Raw genomic sequence first — 19830 nt, forward strand, 5'->3', positions numbered from 1 at the left:
TCTAACAGTGCAGCACTCCCTCAGTACTGACCCTGACAGTGCAGCACTCCCTCAGTACTGACCCTCTGACAGTGCAGCATTCCCTCAGTACTGACCCTCTGACAGTGCAGCACTCCCTCAGTACTGACCCTCTGACAGTGCAGCACTCACTCAGTACTGACCCACTGACAGTGCAGCACTCCCTCAATACTGACCCTCTGACAGTGCAGCACTCTCTCAGTACTGACCCTGACAGTGCAGCACTCCCTCAGTACTGACCCTCTAACAGTGCAGCATTCCCTCAATACTGACCCTCTGACAGTGCAGCACTCCCTCGGTACTGACCCTGACAGTGCAGCACTCCCTCAGTACTGACCCTCTGACAGTGCAGCATTCCCTCAGTACTGACCCTCTAACAGTGCAGCACTCCCTCAGTACTGACCCTGACAGTGCAGCATTCCCTCAGTACTGACCCTCTGACAGTGCAGCACTCCCTCAGTACTGACCCTCTGACAGCGCAGCACTCCCTCAGTACTGACCCTCTGACAGTGCAGCACTCCCTCAATACTGACCCTCTGACAGTGCAGCACTCCCTCAGTACTGACCCTGACAGTACATCACTCCCTCAGTACTGACCCTCTGACAGTGCAGCATTCCCTCAGTACTGACCCTCTGGCAGTGCAGCACTCCCTCAGTACTGACCCTATGACAGTGCAGCATTCCCTCAGTACTGACCCTCTGACAGTGCAGCACTCCCTCAATACTGACCCCCTGACAGTGCAGCACTCCCTCAGTTCTGACCCTGACAGTGCAGCATTCCCTCAGTACTGATCCTCTAACAGTGCAGCACTCCCTCAGTACTGACCCTGACAGTGTAGCACTCCTTCAGTACTGACCCTGACAGTGCAGCATTCCCTCAGTACTGACCCTGACAGTGCAGCACTCCCTCAGTACTGACCCTCTGACAGTGCAGCATTCCCTCAGTACTGACCCTCTAAGAGTGCAGCACTCCCTCAGTACTGACCCTCTAACAGTGCAGCACTCCCTCAGTACTGACCCTCTGACAGTGCAGCACTCCCTCAGTTCTGACCCTCTGACAGTGCAGCATTCCCTCAGTACTGACCCTCTAACAGTGCAGCACTCCCTCAGTACTGACCCTCTGACAGTGCAGCACTCCCTCAGTACTGACCCTCTGACAGTGCAGCACTCCCTCAGTACTGACCCTCTAACAGTGCAGCATTCCCTCAGTACTGACCCTCTAACAGTGCAGCACTCCCTCAGTACTGACCCTCTGACAGTGCAGCACTCGCTCAGTACTGACCCTCTGACAGTGCAGCACTCCCTCAGTACTGACCCTCTGACAGTGCAGCACTCCCTCAGTACTGACCCTCTAACAGTGCAGCATTCCCTCAGTACTGACCCTCTGACAGTGCAGCTCACCCTCAGTACTGACCCTCTGACGGTGTGGCACTCCCTCAGTACTGACCCTCTGACGGTGCGGTACTCCCTCAGTACTAAGGGGCGGGATTCTCTGATCCTGAGGCTAAGTGTTTTCGTCGTCGCGTTTCCCGGCGGCGTCAACACGGTACTGACCCTCTGACAGTGCAGCACTCCCTCAGTACTGACCCTCTGACAGTGCAGCACTCCCTCAGTACTGACCCTGACAGTGCAGCACTCCCTCAGTACTGACCCTCTGACAGTGCAGCACTCCCTCAGTACTGACCCTGACAGTGCAGCACTCCCTCAGTACTGACCCTCTGACAGTGCAGCACTCCCTCAGTACTGACCCTCTAACAGTGCAGCACTCCCTCAGTACTGACCCTGACAGTGCAGCACTCCCTCAGTACTGACCCTCTGACAGTGCAGCATTCCCTCAGTACTGACCCTCTGACAGTGCAGCACTCCCTCAGTACTGACCCTCTGACAGTGCAGCACTCACTCAGTACTGACCCTCTGACAGTGCAGCACTCCCTCAATACTGACCCTCTGACAGTGCAGCACTCTCTCAGTACTGACCCTGACAGTGCAGCACTCCCTCAGTACTGACCCTCTAACAGTGCAGCACTCCCTCAGTACTGACCCTCTAACAGTGCAGCATTCCCTCAATACTGACCCTCTGACAGTGCAGCACTCCCTCAGTACTGACCCTGACAGTGCAGCACTCCCTCAGTACTGACCCTCTGACAGTGCAGCATTCCCTCAGTACTTACCCTCTAACAGTGCAGCACTCCCTCAGTACTGACCCTGACAGTGCAGCATTCCCTCAGTACTGACCCTCTGACAGTGCAGCACTCCCTCAGTACTGACCCTCTGACAGCGCAGCACTCCCTCAGTACTGACCCTCTGACAGTGCAGCACTCCCTCAATACTGACCCTCTGACAGTGCAGCACTCCCTCAGTACTGACCCTGACAATACATCACTCCCTCAGTACTGACCCTCTGACAGTGCAGCACTCCCACAGTACTGACCCTCTGACAGTGCAACATTCCCTCAGTACTGACCCTCTGGCAGTGCAGCACTCCCTCAGTACTGACCCTCTGACAGTGCAGCATTCCCTCAGTACTGACCCTCTGACAGTGCAGCACTCCCTCAATACTGACCCTCTGACAGTGCAGCACTCCCTCAGTACTGACCCTGACAGTGCAGCACTCCCTCAGTTCTGACCCTGACAGTGCAGCATTCCCTCAGTACTGATCCTCTAACAGTGCAGCACTCCCTCAGTACTGACCCTGACAGTGTAGCACTCCTTCAGTACTGACCCTGACAGTGCAGCATTCCCTCAGTACTGACCCTGACAGTGCAGCACTCCCTCAGTACTGACCCTCTGACAGTGCAGCATTCCCTCAGTACTGACCCTCTAACAGTGCAGCACTCCCTCAGTACTGACCCTCTAACAGTGCAGCATTCCCTCAGTACTGACCCTCTAACAGTGCAGCACTGCCTCAGTACTGACCCTCTAACAGTGCAGCATTCCCTCAGTACTGACCCTCTAACAGTGCAGCACTCCCTCAGTACTGACCCTCTCATAGTGCAGCATTCCCTCAGTACTGACCCTCTAACAGTGCAGCACTCCCTCAGTACTGACCCTCTAACAGTGCAGCACTCCCTCAGTACTGACCCTCTGACAGTGCGGTACTCCCTCAGTACTAAGGGGCGGGATTCTCTGATCCTGAGGCGAAGTGTTTTCGTCGTCGCGTTTCCCGGCGGCGTCAACACGGTACTGACCCTCTGACAGTGCAGCACTCCATCAGTACTGACCCTCTAACAGTGCAGCATTCCCTCAGTACTGACCCTCTAACAGTGCAGCACTCCCTCAGTACTGACCCTCTGACAGTGCAGCACTCCCTCAGTACTGACCCTCTGACAGTGCAGCATTCCCTCAGTACTGACCCTCTGACAGTGCAGCACACCCTCAGTACTGACCCTCTGACGGTGTGGCACTCCCTCAGTACTGACCCTCTGACGGTGTGGCACTCCCTCAGTACTGGCCCTCTGACAGTGCAGCACTCCCTCAGTACTGACCCTCTGACAGTGCAGCACTCCCTCAATACTGACCCTCTGACAGTGCAGCACTCCCTCAGTACTGACCCTGACAGTGCAGCATTCCCTCAGTACTGACCCTCTGACAGTGCAGCATTCCCTCAGTACTGACCCTCTAACAGTGCAGCACTCCCTCAGTACTGACCCTCTGACAGTGCAGCACTCCCTCAGTACTGACCCTGACAGTGCAGCATTCCCTCAGTACAGACCCTCTGACAGTGCAGCATTCCCTCAGTACTGACCCTTTAACAGTGCAGCACTCCCTCAGTACTGACCCTCTGACAGTGCAGCACTCCCTCAATACTGACCCTCTGACAGTGCAGCACTCCCTCAGTACTGACCCTGACAGTGCAGCATTCCCTCAATACTGACCCTCTGACAGTGCAGCACTCCCTCAGTACTGACCCTGACAGTGCAGCACTCCCTCAGTTCTGACCCTGACAGTGCGGCACTCCCTCAATACTGACCCTCTGACAGTGCAGCACTCCCTCAGTACTGACCCTCTAACAGTGCAGCACTCCCTCAGTACTGACCCTGACAGTGCAGCTCTCCTTCAGTACTGACCCTGACAGTGCAGCATTCCCTCAGTACTGACCCTGACAGTGCAGCACTCCCTCAGTACTGACCCTATTACAGTGCAGCATTCCCTCAGTACTGACCCTCTGACAGTGCAGCACTCCCTCAGTACTGACCCTCTAACAGTGCAGCATTCCCTCAGTACTGACCCTCTAACAGTGCAGCACTCCCTCAGTACTGACCCTCTAACAGTGCAGCATTCCCTCAGTACTGACCCTCTAACAGTGCAGCACTCCCTCAGTACTGACCCTCTAACAGTGCAGCATTCCCTCAGTACTGACCCTCTAACAGTGCAGCATTCCCTCAGTACTGACCCTCTAACAGTGCAGCATTCCCTCAGTACTGACCCTGACAGTGCAGCATTCCCTCAGTACTGACCCTGACAGTGCAGCACTCCCTCAGTACTGACCCTATTACAGTGCAGCATTCCCTCAGTACTGACCCTCTGACAGTGCAGCACTCCCTCAGTACTGACCCTCTAACAGTGCAGCATTCCCTCAGTACTGACCCTCTAACAGTGCAGCACTCCCTCAGTACTGACCCTCTAACAGTGCAGCATTCCCTCAGTACTGACCCTCTAACAGTGCAGCACTCCCTCAGTACTGACCCTCTAACAGTGCAGCATTCCCTCAGTACTGACCCTCTAACAGTGCAGCATTCCCTCAGTACTGACCCTCTAACAGTGCAGCATTCCCTCAGTACTGACCCTCTAACAGTGCAGCACTCCTTCAGTACTGACCCTCTAACAGTGCAGCATTCCCTCAGTACTGACCCTCTAACAGTGCCACACTCCCTCAGTACTGACCCTCTGACAGTGCGGTACTCCCTCAGTACTGACCCTCTGACAGTGCGACACTCCCTCAGTACTAAGGGGCGGGATTCTCTGATCCTGAGGCTAAGTGTTTTCGTCGTCGCGTTTCCCGGCGGCGTCAACACGGTACTGACCCTCTGACAGTGCAGCACTCCCTCAGTACTGACCCTCTAACAGTGCGGCACTCCCTCAGTACTGACCCTCTGACAGTGCAGCACTCCCTCAGTACTGACCCTCTGACAGTGTGGCACTCCCTCAGTACTGACCCTCTGACGGTGTGGCACTCCCTCAGTACTGACCCTCTGACAGTGCGGTGCTCCCTCAGTACTGACCCTCTAACAGTGCAGCACTCGCTCAGTACTGACCCTCTAACAGTGCAGCACTCCCTCAGTACTGACCCTCTGACAGTGCAGCATTCCCTCAGTACTGACCCTCTGACAGTGCAGCATTCCCTCAGTACTGACCCTCTGACAGTGCGGCACTCCCTCAGTCCTGACCCTCTGACAGTGCAGCATTCCCTCAGTAATGACCCTCTGACAGTGCAGCACTCCCTCAGTACTGACCCTCTGACAGTGCGGCACTCCCTCAGTACTGACCCTCTGACAGTGCGGCACTCCCTCAGTACTGACCATCTGACAGTGCAGCTCTCCCTCAGTACTGACCCTCTGACAGTGCAGCACTCCCTCAGTACTGACCCTCTGACAGTGCGGCACTCCCTCAGTACTGACCCTCTGACAGTGCGACACTCCCTCAGTACTGACCCTCTGACAGTGCGGCACTCCCTCAGTACTGACCCTCTGACAGTGCAGCTCTCCCTCAGTACTGACGCTCTGACAGTGCGGCACTCCCTCAGTACTGACCCTCTGACAGTGCAGCATTCCCTCAGTACTGACCCTCTAACAGTGCAGCACTCCCTCAGTACTGACCCTCTAACAGTGCAGCACTCCCTCAGTACTGACTCTCTGACAGTGCAGCATTCCCTCAGTACTGACCCTCTAACAGTGCAGCACTCCCTCAGTACTGACCCTCTGACAGTGCAGCACTCCCTCAGTACTGACCCTCTGACAGTGCGGCACTCCCTCAGTACTGACACTCTGACAGTGTGGCACTCCCTCAGTACTGACCCTCTGACAGTGCAGCATTCCCTCAGTACTGACCCTCTGACAGTGCAGCATTCCCTCAGTACTGACTCTCTGACAGTGCGGCACACCCTCAGTACTGACCCTCTGACGGTGTGGCACTCCCTCAGTACTGACCCTCTGACAGTGCAGCACACCCTCAGTACTGACCCTCTGACGGTGTGGCACACCCTCAGTACTGACCCTCTGACAGTGCAGCACTCCCTCAGTACTGACCCTCTGACGGTGTGGCACTCCCTCAGTACTGACCCTCTGACAGTGCGGCACTCCCTCAGTCCTGACCCTCTGACAGTGCAGCATTCCCTCAGTAATGACCCTCTGACAGTGCGGCACTCCCTCAGTACTGACCCTCTGACAGTGCGGCACTCCCTCAGTACTGACCCTCTGACAGTGCAGCACTCCCTCAGTACTGACCCTCTGACAGTGCGGCACTCCCTCAGTACTGACCCTCTAACAGTGCAGCACTCCCTCAGTACTGACCCTCTGACAGTGCGGTACTCCCTCAGTACTGACCCTCTGACGGTGCGGTACTCCCTCAGTACTAAGGGGCGGGATTCTCTGATCCTGAGGCTAAGTGTTTTCGTCGTCGCGTTTCCCGGCGGCGTCAACACGGCTTCAGGATCAGCAATTCTGGCCCCTACTGTAGCGACAGTCGCTGCTGGAGCTGGCGATCCCGGCGTCAACCGGGTACCGCAGGGTCCGCGCATGCGCGGTGGCTCCCTTCTCCGCGCCGGCCCCTGTATCTTTACGTGGACCCCGATCGCGGGCCAGGCCACAGCGCAGGCCCCCCCCTCCCCTGGAATCAGACCCCATCTCCCTCCCCACAGGCCGCCCCCGGACCTTTCCGCGCCGAGGTCCCGCCGGGTAAGACCACACGTGGATGGCGGCGGCGGGACTCGGGTTTCTTGTTCCGGCCGCTCGGCCCGGCCCAGCCCAGCCCGGCCCGGCCCGACACCGGGCTGAGAGAACCCCGCCCCAGATTTGAGATCAGGTTGTTACCTGCCACAGATGCACGTGTATGAAGTGTGGCGCATCCCTCCTCGAGTGTAGCAATAATGTTCAAACAAACTGTCGGGAAACAGAACAGACAAGTCGTTATTACGACAATAATCCAAAAGTACGCTCCCTTCACTGCCCTTTCCCAGCTATCCTCACATTGTCAAACCTTAAACAGATGCGTTTTTAACCAGTTGCCCCGATAGGAGAGGGGCCGAATGGAAACCCCGGGCCGGAGAAGCAGCATCAGAGGCAAAGCGTGACCGGTGAAAGCTGGGAGATCCCGGGATCTACCCTGCTCTCAGGATCTACCCTGCTCTCAGGATCTACCCTGGCCTCTGCCCCCGGGATCGACCCTGCCCCCGGGATCGACCCTGGCCCTGGGATCTACCCTGGCCCCGGGATCTACCCTGGCCTCTGCCCCCGGGATCTACCCTGCCCCCAGGATCTACCCTGCCCCCGGGATCTACCCTGTCCCCGGGATCTACCCTGCTCCCGGGATCTACCCTGCTCCCGGGATCTACCCTGCTCCCGGGATCTACCCTGCTCCCGGGATCTACCCTGCTCTCAGGATCTACCCTGCTCCCGGGATCTACCCTGCTCTCGGGATCTACCCTGCTCTCGGGATCTACCCTGGCCTCTGCCCCCGGGATCTACCCTGGCCTCTGCCCCCGGGATCTACCCTGCCCCCGGGATCTACCCTGCCCCCGGGATCTACCGTGCCCCCGGGATCTACCCTGTCCCCGGGATCTACCCTGCTCCCGGGATCTACCCTGCCCCCGGGATCTACCCTGCTCTCAGGATCTACCCTGCTCTCAGGATCTACACTGCTCCCGGGATCTACCCTGCTCTCGGGATCTACCCTGGCCTCTGCCCCCGGGATCGACCCTGCCCCCGGGATCGACCCTGGCCCCGGGATCGACCCTGGCCCCGGGATCGACCCTGGCCCCGGGATCTACCCTGGCCTCTGCCCCCGGGATCTACCCTGCCCCCGGGATCTACCCTGCCCCCGGGATCTACCGTGCCCCCGGGATCTACCGTGCCCCCGGGATCTACCCTGCTCTCAGGATCTACCCTGCTCTCAGGATCTACCCTGCTCTCGGGATCTACCCTGGCCTCTGCCCCCGGGATCGACCCTGCCCCCGGGATCGACCCTGGCCCCGGGATCTACCCTGCACCTGGGATCTACCCTGCACCCGGGATGTACCCGGCTCCCGGGATCGACCCGGCTCCCGGGATCGACCCGGCTCTCAGGATCTACCCTGCTCTCGGGATCTACCCTGGCCTCTGCCCCCGGGATCGACCCTGGCCCCGGGATCTACCCTGCCCCCGGGATCTACCCTGCCCCCGGGATCGACCCTGGCCCCGGGATCTACCCTGCCCCCGGGATCTACCCTGCCCCCGGGATCTACCCTGCCCCCGGGATCTACCCTGCTCCCGGGATCTACCCTGCCCCCGGGGTCTACCCTGCTCCCGGGGTCTACCCTGCCCCCGGGATCTACCCTGGCCTCTGCCCCCGGGATCTACCCTGCCCCCAGGATCTACCCTGCCCCCGGGATCTACCGTGCCCCCGGGATCTACCGTGCCCCCGGGATCTACCCTGCTCTCGGGATCTACCCTGGCCTCTGCCCCCAGGATCGACCCTGCCCCCGGGATCGACCCTGGCCCCGGGATCTACCCTGCCCCCGGGATCTACCTGCACCTGGGATCTACCCTGCACCCGGGATCGACCCGGCTCCCGGTAACGACCCTGCTCCCGGGATCTACTCAGCTCCCGGGATCTACCCGGCTCCCAGGATCTGCCCGGCTCCCAGGATCCACCCGGTCCCGGGATCTATCTGGCTCCCGGGATCTACCCTGCTCCCAGGATCTATCCGGCTCGCAAAACCTTGCGAGATTCAACGCAATCTGTTGAGACCTTGCGATGTGAATCCCGCCCACAATCTGCCTATTGTAGCGAGTCGGTTGCCTTATTCTTTATCGTTTTGTTTTACAAATTTAGAGTACCCAATTATTTTTTTTCCAATTAAGGGGCAATTTAGCGTGTTCAATCCACCTAGCCTGCACATCTTTGGGTTGTAGGGGTGAGACCCACACAGACACAGGGAGAACGTGGAAACACCACACTGACAGTGACCCTGGGCCGGGATTCGAACTCGGATCCTCAGCGCCGCAGTCCCAGTGCTAACCACTGCGCCACGTGCTGCCCCCAGTAAGCCTTATTGCAATGTCCCCAAGTTACCTGAGGCTTTGGAATTCAAGCCCCGGGCACCTCGGGCGAGCACCGTTTGAGACAGGGACCAGACGGAATGGGACTCGTGGGGGTCTCCAAGGTGATTGGAGGCCCCCAGCTGCATGCCTTGTGGACGGGGTGGTGCCCTGGCACTGCAGGTGCTACCTGGGTACCCTGGCACTCCCAGTGCCACCCCATCCTGGCACTGTCAAGGTACCCAGGTGGCACTGCCAGCTGGCAGGGTCCCAGGTTGGCCCTGCTAAGGTGCCAAGCTGACATTTATTGTGCCTGTGCGATTGGGCTGGAGTTGCCGGGTGTGGGTGTTGGGGGATGCGGGGTGGGAGCTGGGGGACCCTCCCATGTTGCGTTGGTGGGCAGGGTGGTTGGGGGGGGGGGGGGGAGAGTCGGGGAATCTTTTCGGGGCCTCGGAGGACAGGACGCCATTTAAAAATGGGATCCTGATCTCTCGCGACAACGTGGAGTTCCGGCGAGCGGAGTTCCCGTTATAAAGAACGGGGCTGCGTGCAGCCTCGCCCATGCGTTCCCCATTTAGCCCCTGTATTCAAAGCGAGTCACATTGAATAGCCACGGGTTCCCTGGCACTGCGAGCACCAGGAAACATGCGGGCAAACGCACTCACTCGGGGACTTGGAATCCTTTTGGGAAAATTGCGTCCAAAATGTCAGAAATACTCAGAAGGCGTGGGGCATCCGTGGGGAAAGGTGGAGTTAATGTTCCAGCTCAATGACCCTTCTAACGTCCCAGTTGTGAAGGGACGGCTACTCCGCAAAGTGATCATGCACTCTGCTGCCTCCCTGACCGACTCAGCCTTTCCAGCATAATCTGCTTCTCTCTGTCAGTATCTTCATTATTTTGTTTTTGTGATTTGGGAGAAGTCTGGGTATATGTGCTGATGCAGAGGGCTGGGTGCCGGAGGTGGCTGCCAGGGGCAGTGGGCACTGCCCTCTTTCCTAATTTTCCAAAGCTTCTCCCCCCACTCTGCCTATCAGCTGTTGGCAGTCACACCTCCTCTGGATCTATGTTTCGTTTCAATATTTGTCTCTGTTAGGTTTCTGGGAACACATTCCTGCTGGTTCTGTGCCACGCGACGCGTAGTGCCGTCAGCAGAGTGTTTGTGCGGGCTTTGGGCAGGTCACCATCTTGATTGTACAACATCCTGAATAACCCTCTCATCGTGTTTCACAAGGACCCAGAGTGCAGGCACCTCCGCACCTTTATTCTCTGCGGCACAAAGAAATATAACAGCCTCACCGTAAGAACATAATAGCAGGCTATTCAGCCCTTTGAACTGCTGTACATTGAGCTCATGGCTGATATACATCAACTACATTTTCCCACCTGGTCTCCATCCATCGTGCAACATTCGTTTCATGTTAACATCGATCTCCAATTAATACCTGGCACTCAATGTGATGCTGCTGTTTTGCATTAACAAAGTCTTACTCCTGGACATTCCCGCATTACACCCGTGTCGAGGTAGCGAGAGCTGGGTCTCGGGAGCGGCGCTGAGCTCAGCAATCTTGGGAGGAATCAGTCACTGGAAGCAGCCCAGAGTGCACTATCCTGTAGTGGTCCCCAATGGGTTTTTTAAAGGCCGCTAGGCTGGTTAAACACGCAGCACCCTGGACAGTGTAGAAGGGTGATGTGTGCACGGTGACATCGAGAACCCTGCAAAACAGCAGCTTCCTCCTGTCACGGTCTTGGTTGTCCTAAATTGTTGTGGCATAGTTCATTAATTTTACTTATAATATTTGTTCATAATCAGCTGATAAAGAGGCAGTGATTATGAAATGCTTTTTGCTGAGAAAAATGACACATCAAGTGAAATGAGATATTATAAAGCACTCTTAAATAGGTGAATGCGCAGTGGATATCACTGGAGCTTTGACTTGTCAGCAACAATGGTGAGAACAATTATTAAAAACACTGATAAAAGAATAGTTGAACTGGCAACTCCTTTGACCGCTGTTAGAGTAACAAATAATCAGATGTGGAAACACTGCTAACTATTTCGATTGAACATCAAACTCATCAACGCATGCCTCTTAGTTTAATCTTATTTAACAAATGACTCGGCGTTTGTACGATGATCGTAAGAAAGGCTATCGTGAAAGTTCAAATATAGAACTATTTGATACCAGTCGTGGGCGGTTTGCAAGTTGTAAAGAAACATGTGAAAAATGAAAAAAAAAAAAATGTAAATCGCTTATTGTCACAAGTAGGCTTCAAATGAAGTTACTGAAAAGCCCCTAGTCGTCACATTCCGGCGCCTGTTCGGGGAGGCTGGTACGGGAAATTGCATAACATTGTTGTAAGTGGGACATCACCAGTGCCGATGATAAAGCAACTGAATCCTTCATTAAAACATGAAGTGAAATCATGGAGGAGGGTGGATACACAACTCAACAAATGTTTAATGTGGATGAGACTGGCTTATTCTGGATAAGGATGCCTTCCAGTACATTTCAAAAGATGAAAAGAGAATGCCGGGGGTAAAGCAGAACGGGACATTGTTGCCTGTTGGGAGCGTAGCAGGTGATTTTAAACCGAAGCCGATTCTTGTTTATCCCAAACACCCAGCACAATGAAGGGTTATTCAAGGAACAAGCTACCTGTTGTGTGGAGGGCTATCAAGATGACATGGATAACCCAGCAATTGAGGATTGGTTTACATCCTACGTCTGTCAAACTGCCGCAGGCTATTGTTCAGTAAATGATCTTGCCAACAAAACTTTTCTCCTGCTGGACAATGCTGAACGTCACCGTGAACGTTCTTCCACCTAACACCACCTTCATTTTTCAGCCTATGGATCAAAGGGCAATTGCAACCTTTGAGGCCGATTCCCATCCAAGAGGTTTTGGACAGACCATCAGAGAAACTGAAGGCGAAGATGCCTCTATCCTAAAGTAATTTTAGAAGAATCACAACATCGGTAAGGCCATTGATAACATCCCTGTGGCATGCAATGAAGTTACCTCATCCAATAAGAATGGTGTGCTGGGGAAGTGTGGCTAGATTGCAATAGAGTCAAAGGTTATGTAGAGCCTATTGAGAAAGTCAAGGGATGATCCTAGAAATGGTGAAGCAAATGGACTGGATCAGATAAAGGCCGAAAACGTTGCAGAGCTCTTTGTCTCCTGTGTAGAGACTTTGTCTACGAGGACCAGAAAGAAATGGAAGAGGGCCGTGGAGGAGGTGGAGGGAGATGAGCAATAGAGACAACCAACCAAGTCATTTAGCTCAATTTGTGATGCCGTGAAAAGCGAAAGGAGCATTGGCCATCTTTGATGCAGACAACCTTGTCATAGTTCAAGATGTCGGGTTCCGATGAAAGGTCGACGATCTGAAACTTTCACCATTTCTCTCTCCACAGATGCTGCCTGACCTGCTGAATATTCCAGAGTTTCCCATCTTTATTTCAAGCTTCTCCACATCTTAATGATAATACTCTTCTTTGTCACAGGTAGGCTTATATTAACACTGTAATGAAGTTACTGTGAAAAGCCCCGAGTCGCCACATTCCGGCGCCTGTTCGGGTACAGAGGGAGAATTCAGAATGTCCAATCCACCTAACAGCACGTCTTTCGGGACTTGTGGGAGGAAACCGGAGCACCCGGAGGAATCCCACACAGACACGGGGAGAACATGCAGACTCCGCACAGTCAGTGACCCAAGCCGGAATCGAACCTGGGACCCTGGAGCTGTGAACAACAGTGCTAACCATTGTGCGGCCGTGCCTGCAGTATTTTACACTGGGTCACAAGTGACTCTCATTTAGTAACAAACGCCGACAGCTCTCTCGGACTCTGACTCCATTAACCCTTTTTAACATTTTAAACACCTTAGTGAGAGAGAATCATAGAACTTACAGTACAGAAGGAGGCCATTCGGCACATCAAGTCTGCACCGGCCCTTGGAAAGAGCCCCCTACTTTATTTTCCCCCTTTCTTTGTACATTAGAGTACCTAATTCATTTTTTCCAATTAAGGAGCAATTTAGCGTGGCCAATCCACCGACTCTGCGCATCTTCGGGTTGTGGGGGTGAAACCCACGCAGACACGGGGAGAATGTGCAAACTCCACACGGACAGTGACCCAGAGCCGGGATCGAACCTGGGACCTCGGCGCCATGAGGCAGCTGTGCTAACCACTGCACCACCGCGCTGCCCTCAAAGAGCACCCTACTTAAGCCCACGCCGCCACCTTGTCCCCGTAACCCCACCAAACCTTTTTGGACACTAAGGAGCAATTTAGCATGGCCAATCCACCGAATCTGCACATCTTTGGACTGTGGGAGGAAACCGGAGCACCCGGAGGAAACCCACGCAGACACGGGGAGAATGTGCAGACTCCGCACAGACAGTGACCCAAGCCGGAATCGAACCTGGGACCCTGGCCCTGCGAAGCAACTGTGCTAACCTCTGTGCCACCATGTCACTCCCTCAAACTTTTAAACATACACAAATATAAGCCAGGTCTTTCAACTCTACTCGGCACATATTGAATCATAGAATTTAAGTGCAGAAGGAGGCCATTCGGCCCATCATGCCTGCTCCAGCCCTGGGAAAGAGCACCCTACCTAAGCCCCATGCCTCCACCCTGACCCCGTAACCCCCCCTAACCTTTTTGGACACCAAGGGCAATTTATCATGGCCAATCCACCTAACCTGCACATCTTTGGACTGTGGGAGGAAACCGGAGCACCCGGAGGAAATCCACGCAGACACGGGGAGAAGGTGCAGACTCCACACAGATAGTGATCCAAGCCGGGAATTGAACCTGGGACCCTGGAGCTGTGAATCAACAGTGCTAAACACCGTGCTACCACTCAGGGCGGCACAATGGCGCAGTGATTAGCACTGCTTCCTCACACCGCCGAGGTCCCAGGTTCGAATCCCGGCTCTGGGTCACTGTCCGTGTGGAGTTTGCACATTCTCCCCGTGTCTGCGTGGGTCTCACCCCCACAACCCAAAGATGTGCAGGGTAGGTGGATTGGCCGCGCTAAATTGCCCCTTAATTGGAAAAAAAGAATAATTGGGTACTCTAAATTTATTTTTAAAAAATAATTTTTTAAAGCTCTACTCGGCACTCTCACATCTCCCCCTCCGAACTGGGCTGCAGGTGGGACAAAGGTTTGAAATGTGAAGAGAGAGCAGCAGTGGCAGAAGCTGGCCAGAAGAGGGCGGCCTTAAGCCCTCGTAATGCTGTCCCACCAAATGTGAAAGGGTTGGAAATAAAATCCTTCAAAAAACCTTAAGAAAACGGCATTCACAATGAGCTGGAGATCACTGAGAGTGCAGTAAGTGCCTGGACGTCTTAATGCATCACTCAGCGGCTAAATTATCCGGTGGATGCATTAATGCTGCATGCTCCTTAAATTAATATCCGACAGCCTGAGAGGTCATTAGTTAGTTGCCAGCAGTGGGGAGCTGCAGGATTTTAATATTTCATGAGTTCATTCATCTGCTCACTTTGACACACCATTGGAACCCAGGCAGTCGACTTACAGCAAGGACACTTGCGAAACAGCTCTGCAAAAAGCTGCTTTCCCCCAGGGACACAGGAAATAGGAGCAGTCACCCTTTCACGGGGTGATCCAATTAGATCATTTCATTTCGTTCCCTTTTTCCCGCACTATCCCCATATTCTTTGATGTCATTGATGTCCAGAAAAGCATCAATCTGCTTTGAACATGCTCAATGACCCAGCCTCCACAGTGCTTCAAAGATTCACCACCATCTGACTGAAGAAATGTCTCCTCATCGCGATGCGAAATGCCTCTTATTCTTTTTTTAATAAATTTAGAGAACCCAATTTATTTTATCCAATTAAGGGGCAATTTAGCGTGGCCAATCCACCTACCCTGCACATCTTTGGGTTCTGGGGCGAAACCCACGCAGACACGGGGAGAATGTGCAAACTCCACACGGACAGTGACCCAGAGCCGGGATTGAACCTGGGACCTCGGCGCCATGAGGCATCAGGGCTAACCCACTGCGCCACCGTGCTGCCCTCTGAACTCTTATTCTGAGACGTGCCTCCTGGTTCTAGAGCCCAGCCCCAGGGGAAATATTCTTCCTGAATTTGGCCTCTCGCTCTCTGGAAGAATTTTTGTACATTTCAATGAGATCGTCTCTCATTCTCCAAAACTCGAGGTGAGGCAGTCTCCTCAATCTCTCCTCATCGGTCAATGCCACCATCCCAGGAATCAGTCTGGTGATCCTTCGTCGCGCTCTCACTGTGGCCAGAATCTGCTTCCTTAGGCAAGGAGACCAAAACTGTGCCCAACGGGAACAATGGTCTCCCCGAGGCTGTGTACAGCTGCATCAAAACCTCCTTACTCCTGCACTCAAACCCTTTACATTAAAGGCCAACATACCTTCTTAATTGCTCGCTGTACCTGCATGGCAGCTTTCAATGAATTCTGAACAAGGACACCCAGATCTCTTTGCACATCAACACGTCCCAATCTCTCACTATTTAAGAAATACTCTGCATGTCTGTTTTTCTACCAGAGTGGATAACTTCACATTTTTCCACATTATATTCCATCTGTCAGGTTCTTGGTCACTCACTCAGTCTGTCTAAATCCCCTCTAAGCTCCTTTGCATCCTCCTCACAACTCACATTCCCACTTAGTTTTGTGGCATCAGCAAACTTGGAAATATTTATGGGATTGGAAATATTACATTTGGTCCCCACATCCAGATCATTGACTCCGATTGTGAACAGCTGGGGCCCAAACACTGATCATCGCGATACCCCACTAGCTGCAGCCTGCCAACCGGATCAAACACTGATCATCGCGATACCCCACTAGCTGCAGCCTGCCAACCGGATCAAACACTGATCATCGCGATACCCCACTAGCTGCAGCCTGCCAACCGGATCAAACACGGATCATCGCGATACCCCACTAGCTGCAGCCTGCCAACTGGATCAAACACTGATCATCGCGATACCCCACTAGCTGCAGCCTGCCAACCGGATCAAACACTGATCATCGCGATACCCCACGAGCTGCAGCCTGCCAACCGGATCAAACACTGATCATCGCGATACCCCACTAGCTGCAGCCTGCCAACCGGATCAAACACTGATCATCGCGATACCCCACTAGCTGCAGCCTGCCAACCGGATCAAACACCGATCATCGCGATGCCCCACTAGCTGCAGCCTGCCAACCGGATCAAACACCGATCATCGCGATACCCCACTAGCTGCAGCCTGCCAACCGGGTCAAACACTGATCATCGCGAAGCCCCACTAGCTGCAGCCTGCCAACCGGATCAAACACTGATCATCGCGAAGCCCCACTAGCTGCAGCCTGCCAACCGGATCAAACACTGATCATCGCGAAGCCCCACTAGCTGCAGCCTGCCAACCGGATCAAACACAGATCACCGCGATACCCCACTAGCTGCGGCCTGCCAACCGGATCAAACACTGATCATCGCGATACCCCACTAGCTGCAGCCTGCCAACCGGATCAAACACCGATCATCGCGATACCCCACTAGCTGCAGCCTGCCAACCGGATCAAACACAGATCACCGCGATACCCCACTAGCTGCGGCCTGCCAACCGGATCAAACACCGATCATCGCGAAGCCCCACTAGCTGCAGCCTGCCAACCGGATCAAACACAGATCACCGCGATACCCCACTAGCTGCAACCTGCCAACCGGATCAAACACTGATCATCGCGATGCCCCACCAGCTGCAGCCTGCCAACCGGATCAAATACCGATCATCGCGATGCCCCACTAGCTGCAGCCTGCCAACCGGATCAAACACTGATCATCGCGATACCCCACTAGCTGCAGCCTGCCAACCGGATCAAACACTGATCATCGCGATACCCCACTAGCTGCAGCCTGCCAACCTGAGCAAACACTGATCATCGCGAAGCCCCACTAGCTGCAGCCTGCCAACCGGATCAAACACTGATCATCGCGATACCCCACTAGCTGCAGCCTGCCAACCGGATCAAACACTGATCATCGCGATGCCCCACTAGCTGCAGCCTGCCAACCGGATCAAACACTGATCATCGCGATACCCCACTAGCTGCAGCCTGCCAACCGGATCAAACACTGATCATCGCGATGCCCCACTAGCTGCAGCCTGCCAACCGGATCAAACACTGATCATCGCGATTCCCCACTAGCTGCAGCCTGCCAACCGGATCAAATACCGATCATCGCGATGCCCCACTAGCTGCAGCCTGCCAACCGGATCAAACACTGATCATCGCGATACCCCACTAGCTGCAGCCTGCCAACCGGATCAAACACTGATCATCGCGATACCCCACTAGCTGCAGCCTGCCTACCGGATCAAACACTGATCATCGCGATACCCCACTAGCTGCAGCCTGCCAACCTGAGCAAACACTGATCATCGCGATACCCCACTAGCTGCAGCCTGCCAACCGGATCAAACACTGATCATCGCGATACCCCACTAGCTGCAGCCTGCCTACCGGATCAAACACTGATCATCGCGATACCCCACTAGCTGCAGCCTGCCAACCGGATCAAACACTGATCATCGCGATTCCCCACTAGCTGCAGCCTGCCAACCGGATCAAACACTGATCATCGTGATACCCCACTAGCTGCAGCCTGCCAACCTGAGCAAACACTGATCATCGCGATACCCCACTAGCTGCAGCCTGCCAACCGGATCAAACACTGATCATCGCGAAGCCCCACTAGCTGCAGCCTGCGAACCGGATCAAACACTGATCATCGCGATACCCCACTAGCTGCAGCCTGCCAACCGGATCAAACACTGATCATCGCGATACCCCACTAGCTGCAGCCTGCCAACCGGATCAAACACTGATCATCGCGAAGCCCCACTAGCTGCAGCCTGCCAACCGGATCAAACACCGATCATCGCGAAGCCCCACTAGCTGCAGCCTGCCAACCGGATCAAACACTGATCATCGTGATACCCCACTAGCTGCAGCCTGCCAACCGGATCAAACACCGATCATCGCGATACCCCACTAGCTGCAGCCTGCCAACCGGATCAAACACTGATCATCGCGATACCCCACTAGCTGCAGCCTGCCAACCAGATCGAACACTGATCATCGCGATACCCCACTAGCTGCAGCCTGCCAACCGGATCAAACACTGATCATCGCGATACCCCACTAGCTGCAGCCTGCCAACCGGATCAAACACTGATCATCGCGATACCCCACTAGCTGCAGCCTGCCAACCGGATCAAACACTGATCATCGCGATACCCCACTAGCTGCAGCCTGCCAACCGGATCAAACACTGATCATCGCGATACCCCACTAGCTGCAGCCTGCCAACCGGATCAAACACTGATCATCGCGATACCCCACTAGCTGCAGCCTGCCAACCGGATCAAACACCGATCATCGCGATACCCCACTAGCTGCAGCCTGCCAACCAGATCGAACACTGATCATCGCGATACCCCACTAGCTGCAGCTTGCCAACCGGATCAAACACTGATCATCGCGAAGCCCCACTAGCTGCAGCCTGCCAACCAGATCGAACACTGATCATCGCGAAGCCCCACTAGCTGCAGCCTGCCAACCGGATCAAACACTGATCATCGCGATACCCCACTAGCTGCAGCCTGCCAACTGGATCAAACACTGATCATCGCGATACCCCACTAGCTGCAGCCTGCCAACCGGATCAAACACTGATCATCGCGATTCCCCACTAGCTGCAGCCTGCCAACCGGATCAAACACTGATCATCGCGATGCCCCACTAGCTGCAGCCTGCCAACCGGATCAAACACTGATCATCGCGAAGCCCCACTAGCTGCAGCCTGCCAACCGGATCAAACACTGATCATCGCGATACCCCACTAGCTGCAGCCTGCCAACCGGATCAAACACTGATCATCGCGATACCCCACTAGCTGCAGCCTGCCAACCGGATCAAACACTGATCATCGCGATACCCCACTAGCTGCAGCCTGCCAACCTGATCAAACACTGATCATCGCGATACCCCACTAGCTGCAGCCTGCCAACTGGATCAAACACTGATCATCGCGATACCCCACTAGCTGCAGCCTGCCAACCGGATCAAACACTGATCATCGCGATACCCCACTAGCTGCGGCCTGCCAACCGGATCAAACACTGATCATCGCGATACCCCACTAGCTGCAGCCTGCCAACCGGATCAAACACTGATCATCGCGATACCCCACTAGCTGCAGCCTGCCAACCGGATCAAACACTGATCATCGCGATACCCCACTAGCTGCAGCCTGCCAACCGGATCAAACACTGATCATCGCGATACCCCACTAGCTGCAGCCTGCCAACCTGATCAAACACCGATCATCGCGAAGCCCCACTAGCTGCAGCCTGCCAACCTGATCAAACACCGATCATCGCGAAGCCCCACTAGCTGCAGCCTGCCAACCGGATCAAACACCGATCATCGCGATACCCCACTAGCTGCAGCCTGCCAACCTGATCAAACACCGATCATCGCGAAGCCCCACTAGCTGCAGCCTGCCA

General features: G+C 54.8%; 1 protein-coding gene across 7 annotated transcripts in view; it reads right to left on the reverse strand.

Moving 5' to 3' along the window:
• The window catches only part of pepd (peptidase D), a 720447-nt gene that overhangs the window by 208609 nt on the left and 492008 nt on the right, over positions 1–19830 (reverse strand). For all 7 annotated transcript variants that reach the window (XM_072517763.1, XM_072517762.1, XM_072517760.1 and 4 more), the window contains one exon: positions 7047–7115. In XM_072517763.1, coding sequence (XP_072373864.1) covers positions 7047–7115 — 69 coding nt within the window. The remainder of the gene's footprint in view (positions 1–7046; positions 7116–19830) is intronic.

Source organism: Scyliorhinus torazame, chromosome 10 (assembly GCF_047496885.1).
Source record: "Scyliorhinus torazame isolate Kashiwa2021f chromosome 10, sScyTor2.1, whole genome shotgun sequence".
Taxonomy (NCBI): Eukaryota; Metazoa; Chordata; class Chondrichthyes; order Carcharhiniformes; family Scyliorhinidae; genus Scyliorhinus; species Scyliorhinus torazame.